This window comes from Geotrypetes seraphini, chromosome 3 (assembly GCF_902459505.1).
Source record: "Geotrypetes seraphini chromosome 3, aGeoSer1.1, whole genome shotgun sequence".
NCBI classification, from domain to species: Eukaryota; Metazoa; Chordata; class Amphibia; order Gymnophiona; family Dermophiidae; genus Geotrypetes; species Geotrypetes seraphini.
The window spans coordinates 347,266,520-347,285,232 of NC_047086.1; the positions used below are offsets into that span (position 1 = coordinate 347,266,520).

An 18,713-nucleotide genomic window follows, 5' to 3' on the forward strand; every position below is an offset into this window, starting at 1 on the left:
TTCTTTCATCCTCTACTAGACTTATTTTTGAACTTTCTGGCTAGCTGGCGGGCCAAAAAGCGGTCAGAGGTCCGATCAAAGGCGGAATGGCTTCTGAATATGCAGGCCGTAGAGCCTATACCAGCTGAAAAATCGGGCTTCAGCAAATACTCCATATATTTCCTCATCCCCAGGAAAGACTCAAATGACTAGAGACCAATCTTGGATCTGAAGTTGGTCATTGCAGCGCTGAAGGTGCCCCAATTCTAAATGGAGCCTGGGTGTTTGGTCATACTGTAGCTTTGGTGGTACCAGGGAATTTCTAGCCCCTCTAGATTTTACAGTGGCTTACTTACATATTCCCATATTTTCAGTTCGCAGAAAGTTCCTTGAGGTTCCATGTACAGGAAAGACATTTCCAGTTCTCAATGCTCCCCTGCTGTCTGGCAACGGTGCCTTGCACCTTTACCATGGATGATTCTGATGATGGATGCCAGCCTATACAGTTGGGGAGCACATAGCGAGGGGCATCCAATGTAGAGATGTTGGTTCTCCTCATTGGTTGAAGCTAATAGCTATCGGCCTGGTACTGCAGGTGCTCGGAAGCTCGCTGCAGGACAAAGCACTACAAGTTTTTTCTCAGATAATGCAATATGGTAACCTATATTGGCAGGAAGGCACCAAGAGGCCCAAATGTTTCAGTGGACAGAGATCCATTTGTTGTCTCTCTCGGCAGCACATGTAGCAGGAGTGGACAATGTGCAAATTGATTTTCTCAGCTGGCAGACTTTAGATCCCGGAGAATGGGCTCTATCTCGGGAAACATTCAACAGCGCCCAATGTTTGATCTGATGGCATTGGTGGTCAACAAGAAAACAACTTGGTTATTCAGTTGAAGATACAAGATGGTAAGCGCTGCGCTGGTTTGGTCACCCTGGTGCAGTTGTGACCATAGGCAAGGCTTCTATATGTGTACCCTTCATGGACCATGATAGACAGAGTCTTGCAGAGACTGTCGTACCTGGAGCTTGTAGTTCTCGTCGCACCGAATTGGTCAAGGCATCTGTGGTATGTAGATCTGGTCCTTCTAAAGAGGGACCAGGGCCTCAAACTACCCTGTCATCTGGGGTTACAATTGCCCTGGAGGATCTGGAGTGCTTTGGTCTTATGGAATGGCTCTTGAGCACGAAGCCTTAGCACGCAAAAACTATTCAGAAGTGGTTATTGCCACTCTCCTAAGGTCCAAGAAGCAGACAACATTGGTCGCCTATTTGAAGGCCTAGAAGTGCTTCCAGGGCTGGTGTGCATAGAAAGAGTTGAGGACCTGGTCACAGCTCCAATTTCTTTGGTTCTAGCATTCCTTCAAGAGGGTCTTGAAAAGGCCTAGCAGTTGGCTTCTTCAGATAATAGGTCTTTTGTTCTTCAGACCCCAGACTAATAAGACCTCTAATCCAGATGTATCCAGATTTTTGAAGGGAGCATTACATCTGCATCTTCTGGTACATCAACCTTTTACAACATGTAGTCTTAATCTCATTCTGCTTGCTCTCACTAGAACTCCGTATGTGCCTTTGGTGAAGGCAACAGTGATGGACCTGACAATTAAAACAGCATTTTTGGTGGCGGAAACATAACAAGTGTCTAAAATGCAGACGATCCTTCAGAGAGCCTTTTCTCAGATTTTCTGAGACTGGGGTATTACTGAATACCATCCCTTCTTTCTATCCAAAAGTAGTCTCTAGTTTTCACGTCAACCAGGAAGTATGGTTGCCTGACTTCATGACCCTTGGAGTCCAAGAAGAGTGACAAAGTTCTGAAATTGCTAGATGTTTGCAGAGTGTTGCTTCATTATTTGGAAGTGACAAATGAGTTTAGACTGTTGGGATCATCTCTTTATGCTGTTGGGTACTAGCTGCCGGGGCCAGCTGGCTTCAAAAGTAACTATTTCTAGTTGGATTCATATGGCCATTTCTTCAGCTTATACCTGAAGTAGAAAGCGACCTCCTGTATCCTTAAAGGCACATTCCATTAGGAGCCTAGAGCAGTTTCCCCCGAGGAGATTTATAGAGCAGCCACATGGTCCTCCCTCCATACTTTAACAAAATTATTATAGGGTGGATGTACCACGTTCAGATCTTCAGTACTTTTCAGCAGGCTCATCTGTCCTAGATTCTAGTAATGGCTTTAGTGTGTCCCACAGGTTCAAGACTACTGATCCTATTGGAAGGGAAGATTAGGTACTTCTTTCTAGTAGATAGGAACATCAGTCTTTGAAGCCTGCCATTAGGTGTTCTTTAGCCTGCTTGCTGTCTCAGACATGCCAGTATTACCGGACACCTTGTTTCTTTTCTCTGCCAGGAAGGTCAAAGATGGGGGAAACCACTTCTATTTTGCAGAAACCAGGAGGTACCTTTCAGAACTCCAAGATTGTTAGTGCAGGTTGTACTCGGGTAGGTGGCTTGTTCATTCCACCTCATTATGTTATAAATGGTTCATGATTTTTTTTTGTGTTAAATATAGTATGAGCGGAACAGACTTGTTTCTAGGGGAGAGTCATTGTACCTCTCCTGTTCTTTAGGGCTGACATCTGCTTTGATACAAAGCTGAGGAATTATAGGACAGCCCAGAGTTAAGTGGAGGCAGAGCAGAAAAAATGTAAATCAGGATCTCTATACAGGATCTCGTAATCAGAGGTTTACAACCCACAAGTTCAAGACTGATGTTCCTATTTACTAGAAAGAAGATTATCAAGGTAAGTACCTAATCTTCCCATTCGCTGGGCAGAATCCATCTGTTAGCCATCTTTGCAATGCATTTAGTGGGTGTGAACAATGTTTAGACCGATTTTCTCAGTCCACAAGACGCTGGATCCGGGAGAATGGTCCTTGTCCCAGGTAGTGTTTGACAGGATGTCAGGTACTGAAGGCGTCCGACGTTTGACCCAAAGGCATCAGCCTGTAATCATAAGACTGTGCAAGTCGAGGGAATGAGCAGGGAAGCACCGGTGTAGACGCTCTAGTACTACCTTGGCCTGCCAGAGATCTTTTATATGAGTTCCCACCTTGGCCAATGATAGTCCGAGTTATTTGAAGAATAGCAAAGCATCGAGGACTTGTGATCTCATGGCTCCAGATTGGCTGCGTCAGCCTTGGTACGTAAATCTAGTTCAGCTGCAGAGAGACCAGAGACTGGTTCTCTCTTCAGCTGATGCTGTTCTTGCAGGGGCCAATCACCTTAAAGAATCCAGAACTGCTGGGCACGATGGACCTCAGATCTGACCCAGCAGAGGCTTTGCTTATGTTCATATGTTCTCTTTGGGCTTATGGCATAGCTCTTGAGCATGTGGCCTTAGTACGAAAAGGGTACTCGGAGGTAGTCATATACACTCTCCTTTGCTCGAAGAAACCAGTGACATCTGTGGCTTATTAGAAAGCCTGGAAATTATTTCAACACTGGTGTTTGGAGCAGCAGATAGGATAGTGGTTAGGAAAGTCTGGTGGTTAGTTCCTTAAGGGTTCAGGTGATCAGTTACTTCTGGTATTGAGCTCCATTGGCCTCTCTCCCTGATAGTTCCAGAATCTTGAAGAGTGCAGTGTGGTTACATTTACCTGTGCGTTACACTTGTCCTTCATGGAATCTTAATCTCATGTTGAGGGCCCTAACAAGGCCCCCATATGAGCCCTTACAGTAGAACACGCTGTCATACCTCATGGTAAAAATGGCTTTCCTGGTAGCCATCGCTTCAGCTAGAAGAGTTTCGGAGCTCCAGATCTCATCATGCAGGAAACCTTTCTTCAGAGTTATGGAAGCATGAGTGTCCGGGGAAAACTGGAAGGAACACAGGAAACACCAAAAAGAATGTCACAGAGTCAGACTTCCTGATTCACATGGAATGCAGACACCATCTTTGGCAGAAAAGAGGGAACCGTACACAGAGACACTCACGCTTCCATAATTCTGAAGAAAGGTTTCCTGCATGATGAGGTCTGGAGCTCCGAAACTCTTCTAGCGAAAAGAGAATACAAAGGGAGACTGGCTGGGGAAGCAAGAAATTTCAAATCATTCTTCAGATACGTTAAAGGGAAGCAGCCGGTGAAGGAGGAAGTAGGACCGTTGGATGATGGAGACAGAAAGGGAGAGGAAAAAGAGGTAGCTGATAGGTTAAACAAGTTCTTCTCATCAGTCTTCACAAACGAGGACACATCCAATGTACCAGAACCCGAAGAGATCTTCGATGGAGACCAAGAAGAAAAAGTGTCGACAATAGAAGTAAGCCATGATGATGTCCTCTAACAATTAGATAGACTGAAAAGCGACAAATCACTGGGCCCGGACGGAATCCACCCAAGGGTATTAAAAGAACTATGAAACGAAATAGCGGAAATACTCCGAGTTTGCAACTTATCCTTGAAAACTGGGGAGATCCCGGAAGACTGGAAAATAGCAAATGTTACACCTATCTTTAAAAAGGGATCGAGAGGTGACCTGGGAAACTACAGGCCGGTAAGCTTGACTTCAGTTCCGGGCAAGATGGTAGAAGCACTGATAAAAGACAGCATCTGTGAGCACATAGAAAAAAATGGACTAATGAAAGCGAGCCAACATGGCTTCTGCAAAGGAAGATCGTGCCAAACGAACTTACTGCACTTCTTTGAAGGGATAAATAGCCAGATGGACAAAGGGGAACCCATAGACATCGTTTATCTCGACTTCCAGAAGGCCTTTAACAAGGTACCCCATGAGCGGCTACTAAGGAAGCTGTGGAACCACAGGGTGGAAGGGGACGTACACAGATGGGTTAAACACTAGTTGGCAGGCAGGAAACAAAGGGTTGGAGTGAAGGGACACTACTCGGACTGGAGGAGGGTCACGAGCGGTATTCTGCAGGGGTCGGTACTGGAACCGCTGCTGTTCAATGTATTTATAAATGACCTAGAAGCAGGGACGAAGTGTGAAGTTATAAAATTTGCGGATGACACTAAACTCTGTAGCAGGGTTAGAACCGTGGAGGAATGTGAAGACCTACAAAGAGACCTGAACAAACTGGAGGAGTGGGTGAACAAATGGCAGATGAACTTCAATGTAGAGAAATGCAAGGTCATGCATATAGGGAAAAAAACCCCGATGTTCAGCTACAAAATGGGGGGGTTAGTACTAGGGGAAAGTAACCTTGAAAAAGACTTGGGTGTGCTGGTGGATACAACAATGAAATCAACAGCACAGTGCGCAGCAGCCTCAAAGAAAGCAAACAGAATGTTGGGTATTATTAAGAAGGGTATTACAACCAGAGCGAAAGAAGTTGCTGTATCGTGCGATGGTGCGCCTGCACCTGGAGTACTGTGTTCAATATTGGTCACCGTACCTAAAGAAGGACATGGCGATACTTGAGAGGGTTCAGAGAAGGGTGACAAAAATGATAAAAGGTATGGAAAACCTTTCATACGCAGACAGGTTAGAAAGACTGGGGCTCTTCTCCCTGGAGAAGCGGAGACTCAGAGGAGACATGATAGAGACATTCAAGATAATGAAAGACATAGAGAAGATGGAGAGGGACAGATTCTTCAGCCTATTGGGAACCACAAGAACAAGGGGGCACTCGGAGAAATTGAAAGGGGACAGGTGCAGAACCAATGCTAGGAAATTCTTTTTCACTCAGAGGGTGGTGGACACCTGGAATGCGCTTCCGGAGGATGTGATAGGACAGAGTACATTAAGGGGTTTTAAGGAGGGATTGGATAAATTCCTGAAGGACTCGGGGATTGAGGGAAGGTTAATAGATAGAAGGGAACCGGGGAATGAAGGGTTTCAGACAAAAATCACTTTACAGGTCATGGACCTGATGGGCCGCCGCGGGGGCGGGCTGCTGGGCGCGATAGACCTCTGGTCTGACCCAGCGGAGGCAACTTCTTATGTTCTTATTCTGGAAGTGACAAATGATTTCCAACTTTCAGATCATTTCTTTGTCCAAACTAGAGAATGACTGGGGGAAAATTTTTGGCCCCTGCCCTGTCCCCGCAAACTGTCTGATCCCTTCTATTTGTTTGTTTGTTTATTTATCCCCTGCCCTTATCCAGGACGAGTTACACATTTACATACAAAAATAAAGCTTGGATGCTGTCTGTCTGTCATGGTGACAGGATAATCAGGAAAATTGGCGGAAGACAGAAGCGCGCGGGGATAAAAATAATTTTTAAAGAGCTCCGACTGGGGGTGGGGGGCAACCCTCCTCTTTATTGGTTAGTGTTTGCGCTGCCGTTGCGGGGGGGGGGGTGAAACCCCCCACATTATAGAGAAAATGGAACTTTCCCCCCCAAAATCAGAAAAAGTTCCGTTTTCGCTATAATGGAGGTTTCCAACCCCCTGAACCCCCTCCAACAGCAGCGCGAACACTAACCAATAAAGTGGGGGGGTTGCCACCCCAAACCCCCTGTCAGAGCTCTTTAAAAATTACTTTTTCCCCCGCACGCTTCTGTCTTGCGTCGAATTGTCGGTGCTGGATTGTCAGCGCGCTGACATCTTGCGCTCCACTGTCTATGAACCGTCTGTCATTCTTTCTGTCTGTCTCTCCCTGGCCCCCCTGTCTGTCTATCTTTATTTCTAACTCTATCCTCTTCCCTCAATCCTGCATGTGCCCTTTTTTCTTTCTCCTCCCCACTTCTTCCAACATCTGCTTCCCCTGTCCCTCAGACTTCCATTCAGCAGTTGTCCCTCCTCTCCCCCACACTTCCATTCAGTGTTTGTTCCTCCTCTCCCTACCCCTTCTATCTATTGTTCACCCTCTGTCTTGCCCCTTCCATTCACTGCCCTCTCTTCTCTTTCCATCCAGTGTCCGCCCTCTCTCTTTCTCTCTGTTCCATATGGCATCTCCTCCTTCCTTTCCCCCTTCCTTTTCCCTTGGTCTGGCATACATTCCTCCTTCCCTCCATGCCCTGCCATCTCTTCTTCCCTCCATGCCATTCTCTCCCCCTCTGCTCCCTTTCCTCCTTTAACTTCATCGGGCAGCAGCAGCATTCACAATTCATTGCTGTTGCCAGCTTCAGGTCTTCCTCTCTGTTGGGTCGGGTCTTCATGAAAACAGAAAGTAGGCAGGATCAGCCAGAGAGGAAGGTCTGAAGCCGGCAACAGCAGCGAATTGTAAACGCTGCTGCTGCCCGAAGAAGCCAGGCCTTGACGCACCCGAGGCAGATCGCTTTTCTCCCCTCCCAACCCAACCCCCGCTGACTCATTTCTGGACGGCTCCCTTACCCTTTCCAATCCCCGCCTGCGTCGCACGATACCCTCCTTCGCCACCACTGACATGCCTGCATGCACCGGAACCGTGAAGATGGAAGTAGTTTCACCCTGAGCGCAGCGGTGGCCACCGCGGCTGGCAATCGGGGTGGCGAGGGTGCAGCTCAGGAGACTGTGAAGGTGTTGGCGGGCGGCAGCGCTCCATGAAGCCCTCCTTCCGGCAGCCGCCGCCAACACCAATCGGGGCGGCGAGGACGCGGGCAGGGAGAGAGCTTGCCTGTGCTTCCTCTAGCGGTTGGTGAGTGAGGGCGGGAGGAGGGGAGTGGCTAGAGTAATCCCTGCCGCCGTGTTCTAAAATGGAACATGGCCACGGATCAGAAATCACAGCGGCAGGGATCACGCAGTTTTAAAAGTGCCTGTGCTGGTAAGGTTTTATTATATAGGATGCTACACAGAAAAATCATGTTAAAAGAATACCGCAGTCATACATGACAGGAATAGTGTTAGGAGAGTGCAACTAGGGCAACTGGTCAGAGAGAGCCCTAAGCCAGCTGGAAGCTAAAAAATCATGGCTTGGGCTTTGTGGTCCCCAGTTATGTCTAACACCAGCTCTAGCAGGATACATATTTCAAATCTGATCTATTCTAATCACAAAATAGTAAAATAAATTATTTTTTCTCTCTTGTTCTCATTTTATTCTTCAAATCATGTTGGTCTCAGGCACTGGTCTCTGTTTTCTTTTGTCTTCTCTTAACTCACTTGCCAGGGTCTCCTGACCATTTGACATTTCTTCTTTCTCCATGCTCACCATCCATCTTCTATCTCTGTATGTATTGTTCCTCATGTATGTTCAGCATCTCCCTTCTCCGTTGCCTATACATCCCTTTCTAGTACTTCCCCCGTGCCCATCTCCCTGCCTTCATCTCTCCAGGGGTTCTATGATCCCCTCCCCCTCTGTAGGGGAGTGGGGAGAGAGAGAAATCCAGGGTGCATCTCTCCCACTCCTACTACCACATCCAACATTTATCCCTCTCTCATAATGTGCATCATTTTTCACCACTACTCACCAGCCCCATACCCAACATTTATCCTATCACCCCTCTCCAGTACCTCTCCTTCCATAACTATGTCCCAACATTCCTCCCACTTGCATCCCCTTTAGTCTATCCCTTTGTTCCCTCATCCTTCTCCATGCATCTCTACCACAACCCTCTCTCTGCTCAACAATTTTCCTCTTTCTTCTTTTCCCCAAGTGCACCATCTTTCCCTCACTCACACACACACCCAACAATTATCCCTTTCTATTCCCTCCTTCCCTCTTATGTCCCAAGTTAGTGCCCCTTCCTGCCTCTCTTGTGTCACGAGTTCGTGCTCCTCCCTGCCTTCCAGCCTTTGTCCCAAATTCATGCTCCTCCCATGTCCAATTCTCCTTCCCCGCCACCCCCTCCTCCTTTCTCCCTTCTTCCCTTCAGGGCCGTCCAGCTGGGCTGCTCATTCCTGCCTTTAGCCACACTTGTTCTTTGCAGGGATGCGGGCAGTGGCTCTTGCACACTGCACCTGGCTGACCCGCAAGCCTTCCCTCTGCAAAGAACAAGTGCGGCTGAAGGCAGGAAAGAGCAACCCACCTAGAAGGAGGACTGTTGAGGTAACTGGGATCTCCAACTGATCTGGAAAGATTCCCTCCAACATCAACTCTGACATCGGAAGGAAGCCTTCTGGGTCATCTTCGGCAAAGGGGGGGGGCATGCAGCTTAAGAGGGCAGGAAGGAGATCTGTTTACAAATAGAAACCTGGAAGCGGTGGTGGCGAAAGGCAGTGGCTCCACATTGGGGAGGAAGGGGGCGGGAGACCCGCACAATGCAGCGTACCCCCCACAAGCGGTTAATGACTTCAGAACACCCAGAACTTTTGGCTCCAACAGCATTGTTGCAAAAAATTCTGTATCATAGCACTGACTTCAATATCCATTTATTATTCAAAATATCATCTGGTATTACCCAGAAAACTCTCTAGACTCCTGAAGCAGGCCAGTTTGGCCGAAACATGTACATGTCGAATCAGAGTTACTGGATGAATAAAGTCATTTGAACCATTGGACGAATAAAAGGACATTTTCATAATAGCTTGTGTTCACCAGTCTCATTAAGACAATTCCACTCCTTATTTTTTGTACAGTTATGAAACCTCAATCCTCCCTTCCCTGTTAATCTGTTCGTAACTCGGTCCTCCTCAAACTGCTATAATATAATGTAGCATATACATCTGTAATTCATCATATTGTAAGCTGCCTTGAGCCTATTTAGGCATAGTGCAACTCAGAAATGCAGGATTAGATTAGATTTGTTAACGAGTTGTGCTTTCTTGAAGAGCAGATTATAAGTATGTGGTCTGGGAGTTCTCTGTGCCCCTCCTTGTTGTTTTCTCCTTTTTCAGGGGTTATCTCTGCTTTGGTACAAACGGAGGAGAGAGGGCAGTGCCCAGTGATATAGGGAGGCGGAATTGAAAATGTAATTGATAACCTTCTGTAATCCTTGTGGGTGAAGATGCACCACCCACAGGTTCAGGACTTGTACTTTTCTACTGGAAAGAAGATTGAGATAAGAACCTAATCTTCCAATTGGGAGCCTTATTCTGGCTGAGCTAGGATGCCCTTGAACCTGTGGGTCTCAAACTTGGGGGGGGGGGGGGTCTATCTTAAATTTCTTAAAACTTATCATTGACTTATATTGAAGTTGGTGAGAATGGGAATTATAAAAGCCAAGGACTAAAATAGTAAATTACCCTTGATGTGATGCAGTGTAGAGCAGAGAATCAGAATGAGGCTACTGCCTAAGTGAATTGCTGTAAATTCTATCGGGAAGATTAGCTAGGAAATTGTGAATAATCTCGTATTTCACCATATATTATTCTGTATTAGAAATACAAGTTGGACCAAATTTGAAATGTCTGTTTTTGTTATCAGTGATGAGGAAGTTGAAGCAACCAATCAGAAAGATGGGAATGATAGTGATTATGATCCTAAAAGGGATACAAAAAAGGAGGTAATAAATTTTGTTGACTAAATGTAAACTTAAAGCAGACCTTCATAATGTTCACTGTTTAAGCACAGTGTTAAGCTGTGTGTTGCTATATAGTTATTTCTAATTACTTGATATAAATCGTTTTTGAATTTGTAAATGAATGCATTAGTATGAATATGTAACACTGGTGATTCTCCACTCATTTCCCCTCAGGCTCTTATTTGAACAAGGGATACAGTGTATTGAGTTCAGAGAGGTAGCTGTACAAGAAGAACGATGAGAAGTGGTGTCTGTACAATCTGATAAAAAAAAAATAAATGTGTATGGTGTATTTGGCTGCAAGAGTAAACCTAGTATTACATGTGTATATACCTAGGACAATTGATTTGGTATAAACATGTGCATATAAGTAGGATGATGGATTTATTTCTTCTTCTCCAGAACAATGCTATAGAAAAGATACCACTCCTTCAAATAAATCAGGGGTTTTATTTAAAAATTTTCCTAATTCCCAAGAAGACGTAAAGTCTCGCCTGATCCTCGATCTCAGACCTCTCAATGCCTGCCTCAGGAGGGAAAAGTTCAGAATAATCTCCCTTCCAGCAATTCTTCCATTACTGAAACAAAACAATTGGTTAGCCACCCTAGACTAGAGAGTTGCGTGGGGACAGAAATCTCCTCCATCCCTGCCCGACCCTGCCAGGAATCTCCTCTGTTGTCGTCGTCGTCCCGTCCCACCCCCCCCCCCCCCCCCCACATAAAAAGCAGCAATTACTTCTGACAGTTTTGATTTTTTTTTTTTTAAGTCTTAGTTTATTTAAACCAACAATAAAATACAATATAAACAAATAACAGTGAACAGAAATAAGAGATGCATACATCACTGGAAAGAATTAGAATAGACATTAGATCATGTGATTGTAGGGTCGACCATTTCTTGTTAAAAGAAATGAGAGTTGGATTTTTTTGGGCAATTTAAAGCTCATATCTATAGAGCAAACAAATCTGGTTCCACCATCTGGCATAAATAACTTGTGAGAGGTCTTTCCAAGATCCACAAATGGTTTTTAATGCAGCAATGAATAAAGAATCAAACAGTACAGCATCAAAATCATTTAAAGCTGAATTGAGAGAGGCACTTTTGGGATAATGGTTGTATAAGAAAAATGTGCCAAAACTGAACTGGAAACCACAAAACAAACTCAGCAATTACTTCATTTTGTAATAAACATAATTGGTGACATAACAATGAGAGGGGGCTGGGCCTCCCACTTTGAGCTTAGCCCCCCCCCTCAAAATGAACATCTTTGCTGTAGCTAGTGGGACATTTTGTTTTTCCATCATCTTGGTCCCAGTTTCTGCTTTTATCTATCTTCTACTAATTCTCTTTCCAGGCCTTGGGAACCTTGGTTCCATCCCTGCAGGAGTCCCGTGAGGGGTGGGGGGGATCCCCGCAGGATTCCCACAATCCCCGTTCCAGTGCAGACCGGATGCATACACTCATATTCCCATTCATTATTTTTTTTAATGTTTTTATTCTGTTGGCACCTGTTGGATTCTTATTTCATTGTGATATTGATTTGTTTTGAACACCAATAAAAGTTCATATTTTAACTCCTGGAGTCCAGGGCCTGGTTCCACTGCTTTGATCCATATCCACTGACTTTTGTGGTACCTAGGTCCATTGCTGTGGAAGGTAGGACTGCCTTCGTGGTGTAGACCACCCCACAGTGTGTTTTGTTTTAGGCCTTCCATCCATGGATTTCCAAAAGAAACATACTCATTCGGACATACTCGGTGGCAGTGTTTATATAAATAAGTAGGGGGGTTTGGGATCCCTCCGGTTTTGCAGGAAAGCCTACCGTCGATGGAACTATACTATTTTCTCTTCAAGTGGACTTTCATGAAGTCTATATTCCAGGGGAACGCAATGTCCTGGCAGACTCTCTCAGCAGGAAACTCAATGAAACTCACGAATGGACCCTGAATCCTGCTGTCCTACGAGATATTTTCCAGCTGTAGGGAGCTCCACAAGTGGATCTCTTCGCTTCTCAAATCATTGTAGCCTGTTTTGTTCTCTATGCCCAGCTCCACGAGCAATAGCAAGAGATGCTTTTCCATTCCATGGGGACACAATCTTCTCTATGCTTTCTCACTGTTTCCCCTTATTTCCAGAGTGCAGCAGAAAGTTTTCACAGATAAAGCGCGAATCATACTCATTGCACCCAAATGGCCCAGACAGATATGATATCCACTGCTCCTGGATCTAATGGATGTTCCTCCAATTCCCTTGGGAGACTATCCCTCTCTTCTCTTTCAGTAGGATGGCCAACTGCTGCATCCCAATCTCCGCAGTCTCGGTCTCACAGCTTGGAAATTGAGAGTTCACTCCTAACCAACCTTCCTTTCGCGCAATCAGTGAAGTCAGTTCTGCTTGTAGCAAGGCGTCCTGCCACTAGAAAATCTTATCAGCTAAATGGAAACATTTTTCCCTATGGGCACATGCTCAAGGTCAAGAACCTCTTCAGTGTCCACTGGATTATATCTTCATATATCTCTTACACTTGTCAAACTCTGGCCTCAAAACAAACTCTGTAAGACTTAAATTTGTCAGCCATCTCAGCATACCACTCATTGGTGCATGGTAAACCAGTTTTGCTATCCCTCTCATTTCTTGTTTTATGAGAGGTCTTAATTAATCTTAGATTCTCCATTGAGAGATCCTCCACCATCCTGGGACCTTAATGTAGTCTTGCATCTCTCTTTCCTTTCCTGGAAAACAGTTGTTCTTATAGCGTTCAAATCAGCTAGAAGAGTTAGTGAGCTTCAAGCTTTAGTGATGCATTATCCTTTTTTTTTTTTTTTTTTCAATTTTTTCCAAATAAGCTGCAGTTACAGACTCATCCTAAATTTCTTCCCAAAGTGGTTTTGGACTTCCAACTTAACAAAAATATCATTTTACCATCATTTTTTTCACCTCCACACCCATTCAGGGCAGAAGAGCACCTTCATACATTAGATTGCAGATGAGCTCTTCTTTTTTACCTCAGGGCAACTTCTCATCTCTGTAAATCTAGCCAACTATTCATTTCCTACAATTTAGCTACCTGTGGTCAACCAGTGACAAAAAGAGAAATCTCGTCATGGATTACACACTGCACAAAAGCTCAGATTCAGCCCCCTAGTTCATTCAATTGGGACACATAAACTGCGAGCTACAGCTGCTTCAATAGCGAACTTGAAGTCAATCCCAAATCAAGACATTTGCAAAGTAGCAACCTGGTCTTTAGTGCATACTTTCACAAAGCACCACAAAGCACTATTGTTTGGACCAAAGTTTAGCTCAGGATGTTCGTTTTGGTCAATCGGTCTTGTGTAACCTATTTGCTTTATAGACTGTTTCCACCTCCCATATGCCTTTTGCAGTTTGGGACTCACCAACAAGTGTGCCTGCATATCCCCTGCTTGTCTCTGAAGAAAGCAAAGTTGCTTACATGTAACAGGTGTTCTCCATAGAAAGCAGGGGAATGCAGTCACACATGCCTGCCCTCCATCACCTCTTCTTGACTCTTCTCTTGCTAGAGACAAAACTGACAGGATGAGGGGAGGAGGCTCTAGGAGTAGGGCACCCTGCACATGCTCAGTAAGCTTAAAGCTTACTATAGCTAGGGAAGGGCACTGAGACACTGGCCAGTCAGAGGACTTCACCAACAAGTGTGGCTGCATCCCCCTGCTGTGTACGGAGAACACCTATCACAGGTAAGCAACTTTGCTTTCCCTTCTCTCTCCTCCTCCCTGTAGGTTCAGCACACCTGCAAGGGTCCAGTACACACTCTCCCTTCCCCTACAGATCCCCTTCCACCCCATGTGGCCAGCATACTCTCTCTTTCCCCCCTTCCCACCAGCCCTTCTCCCCTCCAGTCAACCCCATATTCTGGCATCTCCTCTCCTTACTTTTCATATCTCCCGCCCCCTCATTTGGGTGAACACCAGGCGAAGGCTGCTGTGGGAAAGGGAAGAAGTTTGGACGCCAACCCTGGGAGCACCCCCTTATGGTCTGCACCCAGGGTGGACTGCTCCACCCCATCTTGCTTTGCCTGAATCGGTGAGTCCAATTAAAAAAAAAAATTCAGCCAAACTGAATCTGAATTGATTTGAATTGTGAATCAGACAGCACTACACTGGACACAGCTCTAGCCACCTTGTTGGGCAGGCTGGATAGACTGGGGGGGAGTCTTTTATATGCCATAATTTACTTGTTGCTGTGTTCTCTCTTATTTTTTGTCAATTCTGACTGTAAAAGGAGGAAGTGCCACTGACGTACGCTATCTTGGAGGATAAACAAGGATTACTAGGAGCTAATGCGTGCACGATATTATTCTGGCAGGTGGCTCTTCCTCTCCAAATTAACAGTGAAAGTAAAAGTGAAAAAAAAGAGTTGCTGAAGAAATTTCTGGGTCATGAGCACAGCGACTGTAGGATGTGACTAGATTAATCTTGGGCTCACCCTAAAAATGTTTTCTTTTTCTCTCTCTCTCTTTAGTGTACTGAATGGTGGTATCTGACCAGGATTCTACAATAGCTAGTTTAAAATGTACTAAAGTTTTGGCATCTCAGAAGAGAGACTTAGGGTATATGCTATAAATGAAAAATTATGAAGTGAATAATGTACTTCTAACATTTTAGTGTATAACAACCTGACTAAATCTTTTGGAACTTGAGATAGGGTTTAAAACATTGCATTTGTATTTAAAGCATTTATTGATTTGATGGGAACAAGCACAAAGTGTTAATGATATGCCTTTTTTCTTCTGCTGCTTTAGGGCACTACTGAGCAATGCATTCAGACAAGTAAGATTGGGCTTGGTAGGAGAGATTATCAAAATTTACAGCATCGGCATCATTCTCAGCGTTCCAAATGCCGTCCACCCAAAGGAATGTATCTGTCCAAAGAAGATGTAGTAGCAGTTTCGTGTAGCCCCACTGCAGCAACTACAATTCTCCGACAACTAGATATGGAGTTAATTTCTTTAAAGCGACAGGTATCTTTGGAGTTTTGATTTTAATATTTTCATGTCCTGTGCTTCAAGCAAAATTGAAAAGTGGTTCATTTTATCATTTGTAAAGTCTACAACATTTCCATAAGTACCAGAAGATGGAGAACAGGTTTCCAAGGGAAGAAAACAAATGTGGACTAAAGTGTCATTTTAGATTTTGTCAGTATAGGAAAAAATGATGCAAAAGAAGTAGGCGAAGGAAGATCATGAACAAATTTATTCTAGTTAGTTTTCATATTAACAGCAACAATATTTCCACTATCCACCCAACACAGACCCATATACAAAAGAATAATTCTCCATCTCAAAAAAAACCTTTCATTTGACAATTATTCAGTGTGGTGCTTTCCATGTAATTTCATATATAGATATCTATGTAAAGTAATACACAGATTTAGAGAACATTATCATATGTGATATGCTGTAAAACATTTTATCAGATCTACAAGCTACACAGGCACAAATTTATACAAATATCTCTAGAAAGTTTTATATGTGCCACTTGTGCATAGGCAGCATTATCATATGTGATATGCCCTAAAACATTTTATCCCAGGACAAACAGGTAGCATATTCTCACAGATAGGTGACGTCATCCACGGAGCCCAGTATGGACAGTGCAAAAGTGTACTGTCACTTTAACTAGAAGTCTCGCAAGTGCCTTCCCGCCTGACATTGGATCACGGGACCATCAGTTTTTAGTCTTCCATGGAGCTAAATAGTTGTGTTTTGGAGTGTCTCCAGACATGCAATTTTTTCTTCATTATTTTCCTTAGACTAAAATGCAATAATTTTAAGGGAGAGTACCATTTCTATCTTGAGGCCTTCGGGCTCTTCTCAGCCTCTCAGCAGGCCAACTGCATTGATCGATTTTCAGGGTCATTCACTCAACTATCTCTATGAGTGCTAAGACCTTGTATCTAATTCTAATCTACATAATTTGTGCCTTCAGTGTCTTGGTCCTGAACATTGGATCGACGCTTGTTCCCGCTATACCGCTCTTAAAAAGTGTTCTTTGAAGGCTCAGTTTATTCAGCAGGAGAAACTTTTCGATCTGTTCTATCAACGATGTCTCCACCTTCGCCATTGAAGTCTTAAGTATAATTCGACAAAAGCATCGATATTGATGACAATGGTACCGGTGCATTCCTTACAGGAGCAACTTCTAGAGATATTTCAAAGGGAGCCCTGGTTCCTCCCTCTTCTCCATTGCTACCGTCCCAGCCCGAGTATCGCTCCACCAAGGTCTCTGGTAAAGAGCTTTTCATTAGTCATAGCCATCACAGTTCTTCCTCTTGCTCCACATTAGATAGGTACCGAGACACCGATTGGAGTTCTTCCAGGCACTGCAGTCATAGATTTTCCTGTCGGTACCATTCCTGATCAAAAAACCACGGCTCTAAATGTGCCTTGTCTTGAAAAAGAACAGTCTATGATTCAGATCTCTTGGATCCTACATACTCGGATCCAGAACACTCTACACCAGAATCTTATGGTATTACCCCTGATCTTCTCCTCCACCTCCTAGACATAAGTCTCCACCACACCAGAGTAATTGTCATTTATCAGATTCATATGCCAAATGGGTCATTCCATGTCAAGTGATCAGATTCTTGGAAAGTGCCCTGCATGACCATCACGGATTTTGATGAAACTTCATATGCAGAGTCCACCATGTCTCAAACGAACTTTGGTAAAGTTTTAGTTTCGCCTGTGGAATATTTGTGGAGATATAGCCATTTGTTTGACCCCATACCACAATGAAATACAGTACGACAATGACATTCTGACAACTTTGAGACACAATATCTCACGAGCTGTTTCCAAAAAAATTGAAACTTAGCTACCCTGCACAACTTTTTGAGCTCTGTTCATTGCTACCAATAACAATTTTTGCCGAGCACTGATTGAATGCCTGAATTACAGTAAACTTGGCTGAAAAAATTAGTGCTCCAAAAAAAGTTAGTTTGACATTACTTAGTTCCCACAATAATTGAGTAATAAATGCGAAATTTGGCGCATGTCTCAGTACAACATTGTTTTCAAAAGTACAATTTCAACCTCCAAGCTCTTTCCATTAGTTTACAAATTAAGTGTAAAGTTGCTAATTTGTGTAAAAAGGCCCAAAATAGGGTATTTTCAGCCTGCTTTTACAGAAAAATACCTTTTAGAAACTCTTTCAAATCAGTCTCATTAGAAAGAGCATATTTCAAACCCCCTAGAAAAGTGGACTTCATTTTTCAACGCAGGTTAACAATGGCTGAAAAAGGGGGACAAAGTTGGGAGACGTTGCCATGGCAACAACCTCTATTTCAACATAGTTCTGTCATTTTTAAAGTTACAGTTTTGTATTGACGTAGTATTACTACTACTCTATTGCGTTGGTCCATGGTGACATTGTCACTACCAGTTCAAGAGTTTGAACTGGCAACCCCATCGCCATAAGGGTCACGCCCAATAGCTGTGCAATACCAGCCACGGGTGGGCCACTTCGTCCAGGTTCCCAAGCCTCGCATTTGGTTTCTTTATCAAGGTTCCAAAGCCTTTTGTTGATATCTTTCTGGTTCCAAAGCCAATGATTAAGGTGTCTTATCCTAGGTTCCCAAGCCTAAATTGGGTATCTTATATGGTTCCCAAGCCGAAGTGAAGTCCACTTTGTTGGCATCGATTAGTTGGCATCCATTTTAAACTGAATTAATAATAATGTGGATCTGAAAAAGAAAACAAGTTGTAATTTGTGATCTGCATGCAACAAAATTATCACCTCAATTTCTAGTTAGGAATAATCATTAATTAAGAACACTATAATTCTACCCAAAGCTTGAGTAAAAATAAACAGGGAAAAACAGTGTGAAAAGTGACATAATTGTAAGTTGAAACGTAGGCCGTTGCCATGGTGACATCTCCCAACTTTGTCCCCCTTTTTCGGGCATTGTTAACCTGCGTTGAAAAATGAAGCCCACTTTTCTAGGGGGTTTGAAATATGCTCTTTCTAATGAGACTGATTTGAAAGAGTTTCTAAAAGGTTTTTTTCTGTAAAAGCAGGCTGAAATACCCTATTTTTGGCCTTTTTACACAAATTAGCAACTTTACACTTAATTTGTAAACTAATGGAAAGAGCTTGAAGGTTGAAATCGTACTTTTGAAAACAACGTTGTACTGAGACATGCGCCAAATTTCGCATTTATTACTCAATTATTGTGGGAGCTAAGTAATGTCAAACTTTGACTTTTTTTGGAGCACTAATTTTTTCAGCCAAGTTTACTGTAATTCAGCCATTCACTCAGTGCTCGACAAAAATTATTATTGGTAGCACTGAATAGAGCTCCAAAAGTTGTGCAGGGTAGCTAAGTTTCAGTTTTTTTGGAAACATAGCTCGTGAGATATTGTGTCTCAAAGTTGTCAGAATGTCACTGTCGTACTGTAT

At 43.8% G+C, this 18,713-nt stretch overlaps 1 protein-coding gene across 13 annotated transcripts in view; it reads left to right on the forward strand.

The window, feature by feature from the left end:
* The window catches only part of RCOR3 (REST corepressor 3), a 220,086-nt gene that overhangs the window by 50,170 nt on the left and 151,203 nt on the right, over window positions 1-18,713 (forward strand). For all 13 annotated transcript variants that reach the window (XM_033938113.1, XM_033938112.1, XM_033938102.1 and 10 more), the window contains 2 exons: window positions 10,172-10,250; window positions 15,053-15,271. In XM_033938113.1, the coding sequence (XP_033794004.1) occupies window positions 10,172-10,250; window positions 15,053-15,271 (298 nt within the window). The remainder of the gene's footprint in view (window positions 1-10,171; window positions 10,251-15,052; window positions 15,272-18,713) is intronic.